General features: G+C 39.0%; 1 protein-coding gene across 1 annotated transcript; it reads right to left on the bottom strand.

The window, feature by feature from the left end:
• Window positions 1-328: 328 nt before the first annotated feature.
• On the bottom strand, window positions 329-15,524 carry LOC146329868 (uncharacterized). The gene is made up of 6 exons (XM_084715251.1): window positions 15,199-15,524; window positions 9,089-9,145; window positions 8,619-8,672; window positions 6,275-6,422; window positions 4,707-4,868; window positions 329-3,341 (listed from the first exon to the last, which is right to left on the bottom strand). Exons 1-6 carry the CDS (start codon window positions 15,247-15,249, stop codon window positions 2,257-2,259), a joined length of 1,557 nt encoding a protein of 518 aa, XP_084571377.1. The 5' UTR covers window positions 15,250-15,524; the 3' UTR covers window positions 329-2,256.
• Window positions 15,525-19,139: the final 3,615 nt, after the last annotated feature.

The raw sequence follows: 19,139 nt of genomic DNA, 5'->3' as shown, positions 1-19,139 counted from the left end.
TTGCCTTCTCTCGTTATTTCCACTGAGAAACAGAGGGAAGTAGGCTGGTGAAAGCAAAAATTCACCCCACAACAACAAAGCTCACAGGTTTTTCCTGTGACTGCCAACCATATAGTCACAAAGTAAAGTAAGATCATGTAACAGACACAGTTTGTTAGAGCTGCTCTTTTGAAAATGAATTGTTCAGCGATTTTTCTTCACATACTCCCAGAATATACAAATATTTTCAATTCATGAAGATGTGAGTGTTGTTCATGTTTTAGCTGCTGATTAAACAACAACAGGGTTGGGCATCAAGAACCGAATATTTGTAACTTTGTAACTGAATATGAATCAGTTACAAAGTTAGGATTCAAAAGAAATCATTAAGATATTTTGATTTTGATTCTGGTTATCGATTCCTTCGCAAATTTCAAAGCAAATCCCATACTGTCTGCACCTGTCATGCCAGATGAATGCATGCGTGTCTTCCTGTCTCCTGATGCATTTGTCTTATTAAACTGAGTCTAGCATTAGTCTCAGTTACTCAGCTGTTGCCTGACTAGCAGAATTGTGTGAGCCTTGTAAAAACCACTTCAATCTAGCAAATGCCATGCAACAAAACACTTTACAAGAACGGGATACTCTCTATCATTACAGTAAAGTAACCTATAAGCAAACCCCCAAAATATTCAAGAAACCAGAAAAGAGACCCCCCTCGCTATGATTATTTAGCTTAGCTCAGTGTGAAGAATGCTCTGCAGGAGGACACTCAAAAAATCTGAAACGAGAATCGCTAAGAGCCAAAATCAATGAGCAGAATCGGAATCAGAACTACTAAAATCCAAACGATACCCAACCCTATAAATCAGGCAGTGGTTCCCAACCTTTTTAAAAGAAAAGACTATTTGTTGCGAGCCGATCACACATTGCATATGTCATGATGTTGTGAGCTGTTCCACCTAAGATTGATTTCCGCTTTCAGATTGTTTCATTTGAATGCCCAATGAGGTAAATGATCCACTATTTCTCATAAAAAAGCAAGGATTAGAGAACCATTAGAACATAAACATATGACCAAACTATTTCGTTTACTGTTAATCATCACATGACCCCTCTGATTTATCTTGTGACCCCTTAGAGTCCCAGGTTTGGAACCACTGACTATTAGGGACTTGTGTTTCATCAGTAGAGCTGCAACCATTAATCGTAGGGGCGTCACAATTGCAATATTAAATCGAAAAATGATCAAAATGAGCTTTCATTTGCAAAAATAGAATTGAAAAGAAGAATCTGAGATTCTCCCAATATCTGTTTTTCTCCCCACCTCTGCCTACTTGCGGTATCCACTGCACATCCAAAGAAAAAAACACAACGCTTCAAGGACGACACAGAGCAGATCACCGACCGTTATATCACACTTCATGTGACATATAGATCTTTTTAAAGAAGAATCTGAAAATGTTGACAGTTGTCATTTAAAAACAACAATCTCTTGATCCTTACAAATCAAAACTCGATTTCCTAACAATGACCAAACTGTCAGCGCAAAACAAATAAAATGACCTTAAGATCGAAAGTCACATGGAATCGCGGATCTGGAGCATCGTGACACCCCTAATTAGTTGATTAATCGATTAGTCAGTTGAAAGAAAGCCAAGATTTCTTCAAGCAGCTTCATTTACAGCTTCTTCAATGTAATAATTTGCTTCTTTTCTTCATCGTTTATCATTGTACATGAAGAGTCTTTTGGTTTTGGTTGGACAAAAGACGTCACTTTGAGCTTTGGGAAATTGTGATCAGCAGTTTTTATGTTTTTTGATATTTTATAGACTACACGTTTAATCGATTAATCAATGAAATTAATCGTTAGCTGCAGTCCTAAATTTTAGTAATGTTGTGTCATGCAGAGAGAGAGAGAGAAAAGAGCGATGAAAAGTAAATGGTAGTGGAGATGTAGGTAGGTTTTGGTTGGCATGTGGGAAAATGGAGACAGATAAAGAGCCATTCATTAGCATTGTCCTCACTTTAGAGAAAAAGAAACGCCTTCTCCTGGACCACAAATAAATCAACTACAAAATAGGACTTTCAGGTGTCGGCTTCTCTTGGAGTTTCTCATTTGAAATAGAATACAGACAAAACAAGAGGATCAATTTCTCATCCGTTAAGACCTGCAAGACTTTTCTTCAGTGATTTGCACCTACTTCCTTGATCTATGCGGACGCTATTGACCATAAACCTCTCACTTCTTCCACTTGTCTGACTACATCTCACTGCTTACGAGGACTCCACAGTGATGATGGCCTCGCCTGTCTTCTGGATGATGCTGGAGGATGCGGAGACGTGCTCGGCGCAGTCGGCCAGGAGTGGCGACTGCACGGCGGCCTTCGCTCGGAGGGAGCAGTCCATGCTGTCGTGCAGCACGTCCACCCTCTCCGCCTCTTTCACGGCCTCCTTCCCTCCTCCACCAAAGTGGCCCTTCTGCAGTTCCTCTTCCTCCTGCTCCTCTCTCTTCACGTGGCAGCGACACACCTCGATGCCCGAGTCGCCCGTCAGCCGCCGATGCCGGAAATGATCCTCCTCGTCATCATCTTCTTCCTCTTCCTCCTCTTCTTTTTCTCGTTTTTGCTCCTCTCTGTTGCTGTAATGCATGAAAATGGCCACGTTTGAGGAGAAGAGGGTCTGTTTCGGGGGAGACAGTGCGGTTCTGGCTGTTGGGGCGCCTTCTTCTTTCTCTTTCTGAAGGGCCACGGCTCCGAGTGGGTCTGAGAAGACGAGAGGGTGGATTTGACCAGGAGGGAGGGAAGATAACAGGATGAGAGGAGACAGAGGGAGGCGAGAAGGGTGTGAAGGACGAGAGTGTAAAGGAAGAGACAGCGGTGGAGCTAAGGTTGAGACTCCTTCACTGCTGTTAGAGGACCGTCTCTGCACGGGTACGACATCTGGAGTGACTGCAGGTATGACATCAGGTGGAACTTGTATTGGAGGTGTCAGGGAAGGAGTTGGAGTGAAGGTGGCGCCCACTGCTTCACTGGGTGTGGACATGTGGCTGCTGTCGTATGTCTCGTCTGTCACCTGGACAGAGAAGGAGGTGCTGGAGGGGGAGGTGAGGGAGCACGACTCGCAGGAGCAGCTGGTGTAGTTGTCTGAGCTCTGGGAGGAAGTCAGGCCGCTGGGCCCGGGAGCGGGACCCAGATAGGGAGGGCAGGGGTGACGGTGGTGGTGATGATGGGGGTAAGAGGAGCTGGGACCCCCTATGGTGCCTCCCTGTAGGGCGAAGACAGAGCTGTAAGGTGGAGGAGGGGTGCTGGGCTGCGCTGCCACCTCCTCGTAGGAGGGCAACTTGAAGGAAGCCAGAAAACCTGCGACGGAGGAAATATCAGATATCAGCTCAAATGACTCAAGGACTTACTCACAATAAGTGCTTTCTGCTATTCTCTGAGTTCTCTCTCACTTAAAAAAAAATAACCAAAGCCGTAGTGTGATGACTTCTGAAGTAGTGTGGGATCGTTCTTCACTGTTTCACAACCACCATTGCCGGTGAAAATCTATCTGACATGAAATGCAGAAATCATGTTAATGGACAAGGTAATGGGTTAAAGTTTTATTCACATGACGTATCCAATGCGCCCTGTGTTTACCCAGCTTAACATAGTCCCCAAAAAACGTGCTATGTCCTAAATTTTTGAAAAATCTACATTGCCCAGCTGTTTTAACAAAATAACTTAACATTTCTGATAGGAATATTAATGATTAATCATTAATCCCCATTAAGAATCTAACCAATTAGAAATTTATTAACAGAGAATGCATGTTTCGTTTCCCTGGAGCTCGCAGGTTTTCTCACAGTTTAGTTTGGTCTGCCTTGATATTATTTTGTTTGTCAGAGCCAATTGTTGTTTAAGGAAGGCAGACAATACCAGCAATTCAGATCAAGAGCCTTATTGTTTTATTAGTTTGGTTGTTTAAACTGTTTGTCTTTCATGTATTAATGTTTCATGTATATAATGTGCCACTAGAATCGTAAATAAAAGTAATTTAATTAAAAATAATAAAAAGGATTCAAGGTGAATTTTAGTGAAATAAAGGTCCGTGTGAACACATTAAACTCTTGTTTGTTTATTTCCCCTTCATGATTCATATTGATTTACTTTTGTTTCACTCTATATCCCTCCCCTGGTCATCCATGCCCCATCTGTAGGGGTAACCATAGTAACAGCAGTGTCTGAGTGCATAAAAGCAGATGTTGTCATGGCCAAGTTGTTGTTTTGTCAGTGTGCGAATATCAATAAGCAGTTCACAGAGTTGTAGCCAAAATAAAAGTTGCCGGTCTTGTTAAACCCACCCATTGTATACTGTTGTCTTAATGGGATGAAATGATTGCACTGACCATAAAATGTACGGTATGGTGTAAGGATGAGGATTTGTTGCTTTCACTATTTAGCATGTTTTTAAATGGACTTCAGGAAGACTAGTTTCAGCTGAAATAACAACTAATGGCGATCCAAATAAAACAACAAAATTGCAGACATATCTTACGATTCCTCAGAAACCAGAACACTTGTAAGTTCTGGAAAACTGATTTCAAGATATCAAATGCTATATTTAACTGTATTTGGGACAAGTATGAGAACAAAATATTCTCAGGCTCTACAGCCCCTAGAGCAACAGTAGAGCAACACAGTAAAAAAAAAAATAAATATGAGAAATTAAATAAATAAACATACTGAGGTCGAGCATGGAGGAGGGGTAGTTGCAGGCTCCGTTATAGGCGATCAGATTGATCTCTCTCTGTCTCTGCTGCTGTTGGATCCTCAGCTTGGCCCGGCGGTGGCGGTAAGCGCAGAAACAGCTGAAGAGGATCAGCACCGTCCACAGCAGCCAGAACCCTGCAGAAAACAGGAAATCAGTCCAAGATGAACCCTACATAAACAATAAAGTTCTGTCCTGTTATCTGAGTAACATCTCAGATCTACTCAGATTACATGGAAGCATACACTGTTTTAAAACAACAATAATGGTGGTTTTGGATAGGCAGGGTGTAGAGGCGACACCTTTATATGTCAGTGACTGTGGGCATTTTGTTTGAGACGTTAGCATCAGTTTCAATATGTACATTATATGTCCAATATTATATGAACATGTCATCTGACCAAGAAAATGTACAGTCAGAGTGATTTTTAATACCTAAATCTTAGATCAGATTTATCCAGATATCACTGCAACAGGCTGCCTAAAACAGTTGTTTGGTGCCACCTAGTGTGCATTATAACTGTTTGACAATGGCAGTGTTACAGTGGGAGTTTATTTTGGGTTAAAATGAAACAAAATTACATAATAACAATTAAAGGTAGTGTGCAGGAAGAGGGGGAAAGCCTAAAAGAGCTGATTTTTTAACTGTACATAAATATTACAATGCCATATTTGATATAAAAAAAACAGTCATGTCTTTTTTACACACATTTTGCAAACTTAAATTAGCCACCTATTTTTATGGGCAGACAGAGGATCTTTAGATTTTCAAAGTTAAGAGTTTATAATGGCTTAGAATAGTACAGTTAAATTATATAATGATCATTGTTGCAGCAGGTTTGGGGTTAATACTGTTTGTTAGACAGATTTGGGGCAAAATTGAACCATTTTTGACCACTTGAGAATTGATACAAATGGTGGAAAATACCTCCAAAATACCACATTAAAATATCAAGACCTTGAGGAACACCACAGAAAAACTGTTGCTGTGATTCTGTAATGCGTCCTAGTGGAGTTCAAGAGGTTAATCTGTAATTTTAACCAAATGAGACAAACTTTCTTAAAAAAAAAATGGCCCCTGCAACTGAGATGTTTGGGAAGATTTTATGACTGTCTGGTTGACCTAGAGAGAACTTCTGAAGTAGTCTGAAAATACGACATGAAATGATCTGGACACGTATGATCTATCTAAAAACTATCTATCTATCTATCTATCTATCTATCTATCTATCTATCTATCTATCTATCTATCTATCTATCTATCTATCTATCTATCTATCTATCTATCTATCTATCTATCTATCTATCTATCTATCTATCTATCTATCTATCTATTTATTTATTTATTCTGGTTTTAGGTATCCAGTCACTACAACTCAAATCCAATCACAAGGTGAGCCAACATAACTTTATAACCTGTTCTTAATGTGTAGCACTTTCAATAAAATCTGATTTTTGTGTTAATGTGTCTTGGCAGGACTGCATGATAGTGTTGTAGCGAGTGTTGCCTTGGCCTCAGGAAGAAGTCGGTCAGGTGACTCACACCAGAGTTCATAGTAGTAGGTACAGCAGCCCGTCTCTCCGCAGCAGTGGCCTGTTTCACACAGGTAACCTGGATTGTTGTTCACCCCAGGACAGTACTTGGGGCTGACAACGGGCCGGTTACCAGAACCCCCATGATGCTTCACCACCTAGTGGACAAAACACAGCATCACACTTCACCGCAGAGAAAATGATGTTACTGCAGAGATGAATTTGTAATGGTTGGCATGGCTGTGGTTTTCCTTTGACAGGCAGACTCCTGCAAAAGTAGCCTAACAAAATACTCTCAACTTCAAGTCAACCTATTAGTTTTTATCAGTAGTTTTATTTGTGTTTTTCAGAGTTTTTAACCAGAGGAAAAAGTCAGGACGGAACAGGAGGCCTCGGCATCTGACATCAATTTTTAAACCCAGACAGGGGATACAATCTTCCCTTCACATTACCACCTGTTACAACCTGACTTCATTTCCACAATTAAAGGACCAGTATGTAGGATTTAATGCCAGCCAGCAGCTTGCAAACAACTCCTTCTCATCCTCCCCTCCAGTGTTTAGTTTGTCTGTTCTAGGCTCCAGTAGAAACATGGCCATGCAACATGGAAGAGGACCTGCACCCTCTGTGGATATAAATGGTTCATTATAAAGTAACCATTTTTATTTTCAGCTGATTATACCAGAGGTGGGAGTAAGCCACAAGCAAGTCTCAAGTCTTCTGTATCATTTGCACACAGGCATACTGTGGACCCACATATTCGGCATATTTGATTTAGCGTAGGCTTTTACAGTGAATGATCCTTACTTAAGCAACCCTTTCAATTTATCCGGGCTTGGAACCAGCAACTTGGGAATGCACTGGCGTGTACATCCTTCTTGGCTTGGCTGGGGAGCAACTGCCTTGGACTAGAAATCACCCTGTTCTGCCTTGAGTGTGTTTAATATGTTAAAAAAAAACAAGTTTATTGTAAAAAAAATGTGCTGGTATTGTTATTTTTTTGGAAAAGATTGTGGAGCTTGTATTTGAAGGCTGTAAAATAGGGGAAAAAGGAAACAGGTAGCAGGAAGTAGGAAATATTGAGAAGACCTGTAAGCAGAGGAAGAGCATGTCAGCAGGAGATTCTACAAACCTGGACTCAAGTTTAAAAAAAATCATAAATAAATAAATTCATATCCAAATTCTTCCCCTCCATACCAAATTTTAGTGATCATTATATCATTATTGGAGGTGATTTTAACCTGGCTCAGAATTGGGAACTTGATAGGTCATCCAATAAAAGAAACACATTATCTCAGTCAGCTAACGTCTTTAAATTTCACACAGATCAGTTGAGTCTGATAGACCCCTGGCAAACTAAATTTCCCTCTAGCAAAGCTTTCTCTTTTTTTCCACACGTTCATCATACTTACTCACGGATTGACTTTTTTCTACTTGATAATAAATCACTCCATAACATCTTCTCTTGTGAGTACCATACTACTGTTATTTCTGATCATGCTCCCATTTCAATAGAAATACGTTTTCCTAACGGCAAACCACCGTCCAAATTTTGGAGATTTAATTCACATTTATTATCTAAACCTAAATTTAAGGAATTTCTTAGTTCACAAATTCAATTGTTTTTTGAAATAAACAACACCCCAGATATCGGCAGTGATGCATTTTGGGAGTCTTTCAAGATAGGATCAGGGTCAGGTTCTCCCTGAGAAGCTCCCTTGGGACCTTTTTATAAAGTTTGGAAGCCTTTTCTAGAGCATATTGATATATTTTTACAAAGACCACTGCAGAGCATTGTTGGCATCACTGTTTTTTGAATGCTCTTGGTTATGTGCTGCTGTCAATAAAGAGACTAGGGAATACAATGAACCTCAAAAGGGACAGTCACCCCAAAATGAAAAATATATATTTTTCCTCTGGTCCACAGTGCTATTTACTCTTCTAGATTTTTTGGGTGTGAGTGGCAAAATCTTGTAGATATTGGTCTGCTCTCTCTAAAATATAATGGGACTAAATGGCACTTGGCTTGTGGTGGATAAAATGCTAAAAAAAAAAAAAAATGTTGTTGTATAGACTGCATATATTGTGATGTTTTAATTTTGTATGAGAGAGTTTTTGTCCTAGATGTAGCTATGTTTTAATGTCTTGTATCAACGATTTTCAGTAATTATACACTAATAAAAACATACCTCTGAATATTATCTACCATATTCTGCCAATAAATCCCCATAAATCTTACACACTGGTCCTTTAATATAAACATACGGATTAGTGCAGCTTTAACACTGTGTTGTCAGATGACAGCTTGTTTACTGGTAGCTACAGGTCAAGGTTAAATTTAAAAAATCTCACACCTTATTAATGTCAGCCTCCTTCGGAGTGGTAGCCTCCTTCGGAGAAGCAGCCACCTAAAACGAGAATTGAAAGGACCTCAGAGAATTTTTACAGTGACATCTTAATCATTAGCGAGTCAGTGTGAGGCAGAGAAGCGAGTGAAGAATTAAACACAGACATTAAATATTAAATGTTTGACACATCATAAAAAGACGGCAGATTTCACTGCTCGGGGAGAGGAGTCTGGGTGAGCTCAGGCACTTCAGCAGAAACATAAACTACAATAATAAGGCAGCAAGAAGAAGGCTGTTGAATCTGTTGTGTACATAGTTACCACACATGAGACTGAGAAGTGCTAACAAATAATTATGCATCGCCATAGCAACCACTGAGGTTACGCTCGGGGGCTTTTTCTACTCGTGTGTACAATGATGTACATTATCCAGTGGTATGAAATGTGTAGTTGTGGTTTGAAGGTCGAGCTCCCTACCGTGGCAGCTTCAGTCCCGTGCAGCCCGTGGTCATCTGGTAAAATGGTCATGGTCATCTGGTAAAAGACAGACAGAGATGGACGATCAAGATGGAGCAGCAGAAATGACACGATGTGAGCAAACGATCAGCACTGCACGTTACAACTGACAAGGGCACAAGAGCCAAATTATTCTGTGTTTAATCAGGCATGACAAAAAAAAAAGGCCACTGAAGGCCTGTTTTCCAGTCTGAAGACACTGGTTGTCCCACACTCCTGGCTCTTCAAGGAGATGGGAAGGTCAACGGCTTTTTAACGAAACCCATTTCTCCTCTGTGGGCTGAGATGGCAGACAGAAGACACCAATTCCCAGGCACGCTCCTCACACCTCGTGTGCGCTCATTCCCTTTTCTTTCCTTGTTTCTTTCAAATGCACACATGCATGCAAAAGGTTGACCTCCGAAACTGTGATGAATCAAGACAACCAATTATGTTTATTACTGATTTATCTGCTGATTGTTTGTTTGGTTAACCAATTAACCATTTAGACTCTAAAACAAGGAAGTCAAACTGAATATCATCCCAGGATTATTATGGTTGCCCTTAAAGGGCCTGTTTTAAATATGAGACTATATCAATGTGTCTATTTGTTATTATATTACAAACAATTTTATTTAAAAAAAGGAGCTGGATTTCCAAGATTAAACTCATAAATTCATGAGAAAGAATGAATGGATGTATTGCACAAATTACATTTTTGCAAGCTCTTGCATGCCGTGCACATAAATGTACTGGGGCCTTGAGTTTGACACGTGTATCTCAGAAAGTAGACGGCCAACATACACTCCCAAAGCCAAAGATGAAATTTTCAAATTAGAGCCAACCAATAGTGGATTTTTGAGGCCAATGCTGATCCCAATATGACAAAGTAAAATCATTCCAATGTCAATATACTTTATGTGTGTATAGATAAAAAATCCAAAATTATGTCAAGGCCCTGAAACAGTTTCGCCGGTATTTATAATAATTACAAGAAACTAAAAATAAAAAGCAAAAATAGAACAACGTAACTGAAGAAAAAGGATTAAATGTGCATAAAATGCTGTCACTGAAAGAAAAAAACAAAACAAACACACAAAACTAATCTGCACTATGTTCTATAAAAATATCAGACAACATGTACATCAATACTGAAAGAGACTGATATAACTCTGCTAGGCCAATACAGCACAATACTGCATCATATGAAGATATTCATTAGCCACTAATTCATAACACTAATGCTAGAGATGCAACAAAATAATTATTTTAATTATTGATTAATTTGCCAATTGTTTTCTGGATTAATTGATTGTTAAGTCTTGAAAAAAATGTAAAAAATAATGTGAAAAATGCTCATAGCAATTTCCCAGAGCTCAAAGTGATGCCATAACATTGTTTCTTTTGTCCACAAACAGTCCAAACCCTAAAGACTGTCATAAATGACAAAAAGAAGCAGCAAACCCCTTACATTTTTCATTACATTACATTTCATTTCCTTACATTCATTAGCATAGCATCTCAGCTGGCAATGAAACCCACAAACCATCAGACAGACTGACCTACCTATAAAGATGAATGCTGCACACCATTAGGGTCCAAATGTCATCTGTAGTGGAAATTAATACTATTCATGCATTTACACTACCCAAATGCTATTTGGTCACCGTGCAGATTAAAAAAAATCTGTGTGTCACTCACGTCTCTGTAAATGTCACTCAGGCCCTCTGTGAGTAAAAGGGAAAAAAATGCCTCTGTGTGTGTGTGTGTGTGTGTGCAGTGGGATGTGGGGCCGCTGTCAGAAACAATGTGGAGACACTGGGGGCTCACCAGCTTGTTGCACACCAGGCCTGCAGCCATGTAAATGAGATCTCTTTTGTTAACAACTGGCTGCTGGTTATGTACTCAGCATGGGGAACAATGTTGGCCTTAGACTGCAGTATGTGTGTGTGTGTGTGTGTGTGTGTGTGTGTGTGTGTGCGTGTGTGTGCGCACACACACATGGATACAAGCCAGTGCACACAGCTATTAACAGGTTATGAATTACAACTACTGTCTATTTACAAAGTACAAAATTCAACAAGCAGCTAACTCAGACTGAGACTGGACATACAACAATGACAGGAGCTGTTAGTGAACCGAGAGACACTCATATTTACTGTAGTATTTTCTGCTATAAATAGATGTGGTTGCAGGCAGCACTGTGTGGCCATGACATGTCATCTATGCGAACATGACCGTCACAGGAAGAGTTATTGTGGCAGAAGCAATACTTAAGTTATGGAACTGATTAGGGAGGACCAAAAAGTTTTTTTCAGGGTTGATACTGATACAGATTAATAGTAATCCGGAAAATTGATAACAGATATTTGGAACTGATATACATTTGCAGTAAAAATAAAAATCTTGGTTGGGGCCCAAGTTCTGATGTCAATTTGCCAACCAATATTCTTTATACAGACTATAATACATTGAATATTACATAAACACATTGTTTTGCATTGAGCCCTGAGACTTAGACTGTGAGGCAAACTCAAGTGGGTCTAAGAGATTCCCTTAAAAATGGCTAACACCTATGACAAAGATATGCAATGGAGGCAAGCTGTTTTACAGGTTAACAATACACTTTATTGTCCAAAATGAGGACAATTGTATAAATAACTATAACAACCAGAACTAAATATATGTATACACTGATCCCGAATTAAGAAATCATCTCTTGTCTAACAAAATCTGTCTAACAAGTAAAAACAATCTGCATTATATTTTGTTTAAAAGGCACTTATCAGACAACATATAGGGCAATACCGATATAGATCGACCGAGCTGTGACAGGCCAATACTGGGTGAACAGTAGTGGTTGACCAATATATCCGCCAGGCTCTAATCGAGGTGACAAAATTTCAAATATCACAAGCTCCAACGCAAAACCTCATAAAATGCTTTTAACGCTTTTATGTTAAAACCAAAACTTTTCAACATTCAACCCGTCAGATATCATTGTGGGCAGCATATTTTTAAATTAATTTATCTTGTCAGCAATCACATTTAAAAAAACAAAAAAACACTTATTCCAATATGATAAAAATGCTGAATCTGATAATTTGCTTTACCCAAAGTACTGGCATCAAAACACTACCTTATTGATGCCTTACTATATATAAATGCTTTTTCTACAAAACATTTTTATTCTTTCAAAAAGAATCAGATCTTGTTAAACAAGTCGTGCTAGAACTTTTCTTTTATTTAATATTTTATTTAATATTCTAAACTTGGCAACAATTATGATTTAAATCAGAAACTATATAATTAGAGAGGAAGTAGAGTACAAACAATCGACTGTTTGCTTCAAGAGTCAAGATGATTTCATGATTGCTACATTTTATCTACATCTTGCCAACTGCATTGGTTGTTGTTTTGTTACGCGTTGACCACTAAACACTGTGCAACAACAAAATCCAGCAGATAAGTCAAGCTGCATATCCAGCTGTCAAATATAACCTCAGGTGGTTCATAAGCAGCTTCTTATGAAAGTCAGAGTCAAGAGGGGAAATGTTTGTGTCAAGCTGAGTTCCTGTGGTGAGCCCACCACACGGCACTGAGCGCACGCACACGAGTTTGAAGAGATCATTCAGACTTCCCCAGAGACCACGAACTAACCACAAACGATTTCCACCCCCGAGGGTCCCAAAGTTCTCTCATAGATCACCACACACACACACGCACACACACACACACACCCCTTCACTACCTCTATCCTACATGAAACCTGTGAAGAACATGCTGCTTGGACATGCAAAGCAGACTAGAGTTTAAGAACATGTGAGAACTAGTTTCAAGGGTACTATACTATACTATACTATCATGGAAATGCGGTTTTAAATGAAAGATATTGCATATTTCAGTTTGCAACAGTAAAGTGTCAACATGCACAGAAAACACAAAATTATGTAAGATGTTATGTGTTATGCTGAATTATAAAACTGACACCAATTAACAGGTTTGAGTGTTTTTCTAAGATTAAAAAGTCCAAATTCCCTGATTCCAGCCTCTTAAATGTGAATATTTTCTGGTTTCTTTACTCCTCCATGACATTAAACTGAATATCTTTGGGTTGTGGATAAAATGAGATCTTTCAGGACGTTATTTTGGCTTTTACCAACCAAATGTATAAACCTGGCATGTACAAGGTTGGTGAAGATGTGATTAATGTCAAGACTCATTAGACCATGAAGCAAACTGATGTCATCATGTGGGTCATTATGTCATGTGGTGGGTCAATTTAAAGGGACAGTTCACCCCAAAATCCAAAATACATATTTTCCCCAGGCCTGCAGTGCTGTTTATCCATCTAGATCTTTTTGTATGTGAGTTGCAGAGCTTTGTCTTCTGTCTTCTCTCCAATATAAAGGGAACTAAAAAGCACTCAGCTTGTGGTGCTAAAAGCACCAAAAAATACATTTGAAAAACTCAAGATCAAAACCAATGTCAACGAAAGAGACATTGCTGTTGAGTTTCAAGTATATGTTTTTTTTTTTTGGCTCCACATGACTAGTGCTTTCTAGTTCCATTATACTGAAGAGAAGGCAGAACTCTCTACAGATGATAGACTAAACTAAACTAGGCAACTCACGTCAAACCAGCATAGACAGATAAACAGCACTACAGGTCAGAGGAAAAATATAACAAAACATTCTTTCTTGATGGAACATTAAGCCTACACTTAGATCTGCTACAACCTGCCTTGGTGATACTGAGCTTTATAATGATGCCACTAAAGCACTAGGGATGTCCCGATACAACTTTTTCACTTCCGATACGATACCGATATTGCAGCCTTGAGCACTGGCCGATACCGATTCGATATGATATCAGCACGAATCATACATACTTTTATTACTTATTTTGTAGTGTGGAATGTTAGAAAAGGCTCGATCAAGTGATGTTACTCAAACAGAGAACAATAGTCAGCAACCAGAGTCACCTATAGATAGAAGAAAATGGACTGCTTATCAGAGCGCTTATATTGGAGATTTTAGATGCAGTCCGATAAAATCCAATACTTGTTTTTTGGCTGATATTGGACCGATATCCGATATCAATATCGGATCGGGACACCCCTATAAAGCACACTTGAATTAGAACTGTAATTTTAAAAACTTAATCCTTTCTCGCCCCTTTTATTGCCAGAATGTTAGTGGTCAGTCACATGTCACAATGACTGGCTGAACATCTAAGTCTGCTTGCATACTTTCACAGTCTCTGGTCGTAAGCCAGCGTAGTTTTCGTTGTGGTATTGCTCTATGAATACAGCTGCATAAGCCTGAACGCTGTCAACGACAGACTTGGAACAAGGAAACATCATGTTCAGTGTCGAGCTGACAGTGTCCTGAATCAGCAGTATGGTGTTCTTCTGCTGGACAAGCAGCTGCACATTGGATTTATTTGGGCTATAAGTGTCTGGCTGTAAAAGCTCTTAATCAGGTTTGTAGAAATTAAGAGTTGGCACATTACCTCAGACTTTCCCAGCAAAAAACTAATTTCAGTGTCTGCAACGCAAATCAACAAGTCACAAACTATTGAAATGAATACTCTTCACAGAAAAAGGTGGTTGCATGTGCGTAGTAGCCATTCTTAATTTAGAATTTGAGTTCAGTGACCTTAGAAAATGTAAAATATCCATAAAATATTCCAATAATATTCTGTTCAACATATTATCAGATGTTCTGCACTGACTGCAGCATCACAGACCATAAACAATCAAATACGAAACCATACCTGGCGGACTTTACTGGACACTAAACATTTGCTGCAGTGGTGTAAAAATGCACATATTGTCTCCAGAAACATGTCAACAGATGCAACGAGTCAAGCTGCAGAGATGAACACACAGATGTGTGCAGAACAAGTTGAAGCCACTGTTTGTCAACAACAACAACAACAACAACAACAACAGCACAGACCGAGAGAAGCATGTTGCTCTGCAGAATGACTGGAGCTCCAGCTGTTGGCAGAAGCAGTGTGTGTGTGTGTGTGTGTGTGTACGTGTGTGTATCAAAGGAGAGCTGTGTGCAGCAGCAGTGTGTATTTACCTCCTCAGCCTTCAGCCCGAGGCAGAATGTCAGCGTTTTCTCTGGATCCATGGCGACAGATGAATACCAAGCTACACAGAGAAAATACACATGCAGAGGTGGGATGTTATTCCTCTAAGCCCCCATCACCGCTGTCCCGCTCCACAGACACGGATGCCTCCCCATCCGCCATTGCCCGGACGGACAGACGGACGGACGGACGGATGCCCCTCCCAGACTCTGCTGCACACGCCCGGGGTAGCAGGGCCGGGGCTCCCGGTGTATTTTAGGGATGGGGCGACGGGATATCACAGTGCAGACGGCTCTGTTGACGTCTGTGGCAGTGAGCTGTAGTGAGATGAAGATGTTTCACTCTTTGTTTTCGCAGAGAGGGTCGGAGCTGAGCATGATGTCATTCATACTTCTCCAGCCCACAAAGTACTTGTATGGGAGCGCTGCAGCTTTGATTGGCCGGAGCTCCCAGCAACAGCCGCACACAGGCTGCCTGCACCCAGCTTTAATACACACACTGTTGCTTTATTAACTACAACCGAGCATGAAACCGCAACACGTCTGCTTTGGTAAATGTTCTGAAAATGACCCATGATATATATATTTCCAGGGGTTGGTTTGTGATGATTTGCACGAGCCCATAACATACTGCAAAAATAATATTCAATATATTGATCATAATATAAATCTAACCTGAAGGCATAGCCGGCTTTGGAAGAAGTACTTAAATCTTTCAGTTAAGTAATAAATTAATAAATTACATGCATTAAACTTAATTTCTCTATTGCAAGTGAAATCTGCATAGACTGTGCAATATTAGTACTAATTGTCAGGTGTATGTCATACTGTGCAATATTTCAAGCAGGTGAATTTCAGTGTGCAAGATTAAATACTTCAATCAGGTGTGTTACTTAGGTGGATTTTTAATTCCAATATGCAATAATCAGGTGTTATCATCATTCTATGTGCACTATGAATATTCTCTCCTTGCAAAGCTGCAATTTCAACTGCTGAGTCTCCTTATATTATTTATACCATTCCTATTTTTACATTTCTTCTGTTTATATTGTTCATATTTTATTTCTATATTTTTTCTGCTTAAATTGCTTGATATATATATATATATATACATGCTAAAATTCCCTATTGTGGAACTAATAAAGGATTATCTAATGTTATCTTATAAGAAATTAGTGAATTAGTAGCATAAATAATCAATAGTAAAATAACTTGCATATTATTATGGTGTCTTTACAACACTGAATTCTTAACTGTGTGTAAATCCTATTTACTATTGCAAATGCTATAAGTGAAGTTAGGTCTGAATTTATAAACTGCAGCAGTTTCTCATATTTTAGCCTAATTCTTGTTTTGAAATAGTGCTAAAATCAGCATCGGATTTGTGTTCACTTTCCATGCATGTAGGCCTATGACACTATACACCAAAATAGACAGTTATCACTAGCTAGCTACCTCAAAACTGGAGTTAGTGACCTGTTAGCTAAGAATAGTATTTATGTTAACTTAGCTAGTTATTCCCAAACTTAACAGTTAGTTAGCTTATGTTCTATTATGTGGTGACAACTGAAGTACTTAGCATACTTTAGGCTTCCATTGCTGTGAAGTCCGGTCAGTACTTTGAGGCACCTCAGTTTTTGTCTGTGCTTGTTGAGGGCCTCAAAATGTTGCCTGCCCTGTACTTTTTAATTCTGGCTGACAATATATACATTCCTCTATCAGAGGACAATCTATGTATCTATCTATCTACATTTCAGTTAAGATTAGAAGATTATAAAATTAAAAACATTTGCTGACCAAGTAATACATAGGCTATGCCCTGTTGCTAAACCTGAGTATGATGATTGGGTCGTGAATTATTATTTGATGTGACAGCATTTTATTTGGGTGGATCCTCATAAACAAGTTTGAAATTTCAGATAGCACATTCAGAGATATAGGTATAATATATATATTTTTTGGCTTGTAGAAGTCCATATCATAGCCAAACTAAATCTACCAGGCCTGATACAAATTCAGCAACATGCATCAATGACAGTTTGTGTCTGGTTTTCACTAGAGGGCAGCAGACTACAGACTTTTGCTGTTTGAGTGATTTTTTTTCCCCCTGCGCTCAGGCTCTGAGGCAGGATGCATGAAAGTAGTAGGAAATAAGACTGCAATTTATTTAACACCTATTTATCTTTACCTATTTAATCATTCTCTTTCTCTCCCTCACTCACTCTCTCTTTCTGTGTGTGCGTGTGAGAGAGAGAGAGCCCCTTGACACAAAAGGGGAACAAGGAAGCTCTGAATTATTTCCACCACCCCGCCTATTGTTTCCCCCATGTTTCATACCTGAGTGGGGAAACCCTCACATTAAAATACAAGTTTGAGCTCTTGCTAATCATCAGTTTTGTTTGTGGAAAACCACCTGGATCAAAGGTACTAATAATCAGGGTGTGTCAGAGTTATTGTCATAAACCAGCAATGGGTGTTAATTGGTTGGTATGCACACCATGCTTCATACCATGACAATGAGCCACACGGAAACAGGGATCTATAAAGAACACCTTCGATATGTGAAATGTTGATAATTACTCACAGCTGATGCTGATTTCCACAAAATCTTGGAGTGAATAATCAGTAAATTAAGTGAAGCAGGATAGTAAAACAGCATCTGGAACAAGAATTAAGAGCAAATTAAATAAAACAACCTCTCAGCTTTCCAAGACTTATACTCAGACATATATTTAGATTTGTGGAACACTGGAATGAAACACATAAGTATTTTATCTTATCTAAATAAGAGCTTAATTGTAAAAATCTTCCCCCCCCCCCCCAAATAAAAATAATAAAACATTTTGTGTCCACCGTAATACTGTAAGATGATGCACTGTAATTTTCCTCTGCATTAAAGAGAGGACATGTGGTCAACGTGTTTGCTCATGCACCCACATAATGACACAACGTGACAGAACACACTTCCTCTGACCCGTCTTAGCACATTCACATGTATGTGCACGCCCACACGTAGACAGACAGTTCTTGCTCTTGTTAGGAATTGTTGGGTCTCAGTAAATAATACTATGAAGAGTGCAGGCTAGACAAATGAAAAGTGCCCTGAGATAGTTTGTAATGATTTGGTGCTATGTCAATAAAATTCATTTGAATTGATTTGACTATACACACAAAAACAACAATCTCATAATAAATGTTGTAAATGTAATCGGTGAGAGAAATTATATATTTAGATTTAATATATAAGATCAAAATATATTCAGAAATACACCATATTTTTTGCTTAAGACCAAAGTCCTTCCAGAACAGCTGGAGTTGGTTAGCACAAGCTATACCTCACAATTTAATTGCTACTTAAACAACTGTTAGCAAAGGTACGAACAGAACTTTAGCTAGGGACAGCATCTACGAACCACAATATGTGTCAATATGTATAGCAAAGTGAGATTTGATCGTCTGTCTTTGGCAATTGGAAAACGTGAGGGTACACTTGTTATACCTCAAAACTGGATTGCTAGTTAGAGAACAGAGTTAGCTTACGTTAGCTATTCAGACCTTTATGTCTCACAACTTTTGTCAACAACTGTGGAAAAGTGAGATTGGACAAGCTGTTAATGGAAATGGGAACACTTGTAGCTATAACTCACAATTTAACTCCTAGTAAAACAACTGTTAGCTAAAATCAGTTTTAGCTAGGAATGACAGTAGCTTACATTAGCTAATCATAAATTTATGTTCCACAATGCTTGTCAAAAGCTGTATAGTAAAGTGAGACTTGATCAACTGTTACTGGAAATAATTTGACAGTACACTTGTTATACCCCAAAACTGGATTGCTAATTAGACATCTGTTAGCTAAGAAGGGTGTTGGTTAAGTTCGGCATACGTTAGCTAGTCAGACCTTTATGTCCCACAATGCTTATCAAAAGCTA

Source organism: Lutjanus erythropterus, chromosome 3 (assembly GCF_056507025.1).
Source record: "Lutjanus erythropterus isolate fLutEry1 chromosome 3, fLutEry1.hap2, whole genome shotgun sequence".
In the NCBI taxonomy this organism is placed as follows: domain Eukaryota; kingdom Metazoa; phylum Chordata; class Actinopteri; order Lutjaniformes; family Lutjanidae; genus Lutjanus; species Lutjanus erythropterus.
This window is presented reverse-complemented; position numbering and strand designations above follow the sequence as displayed.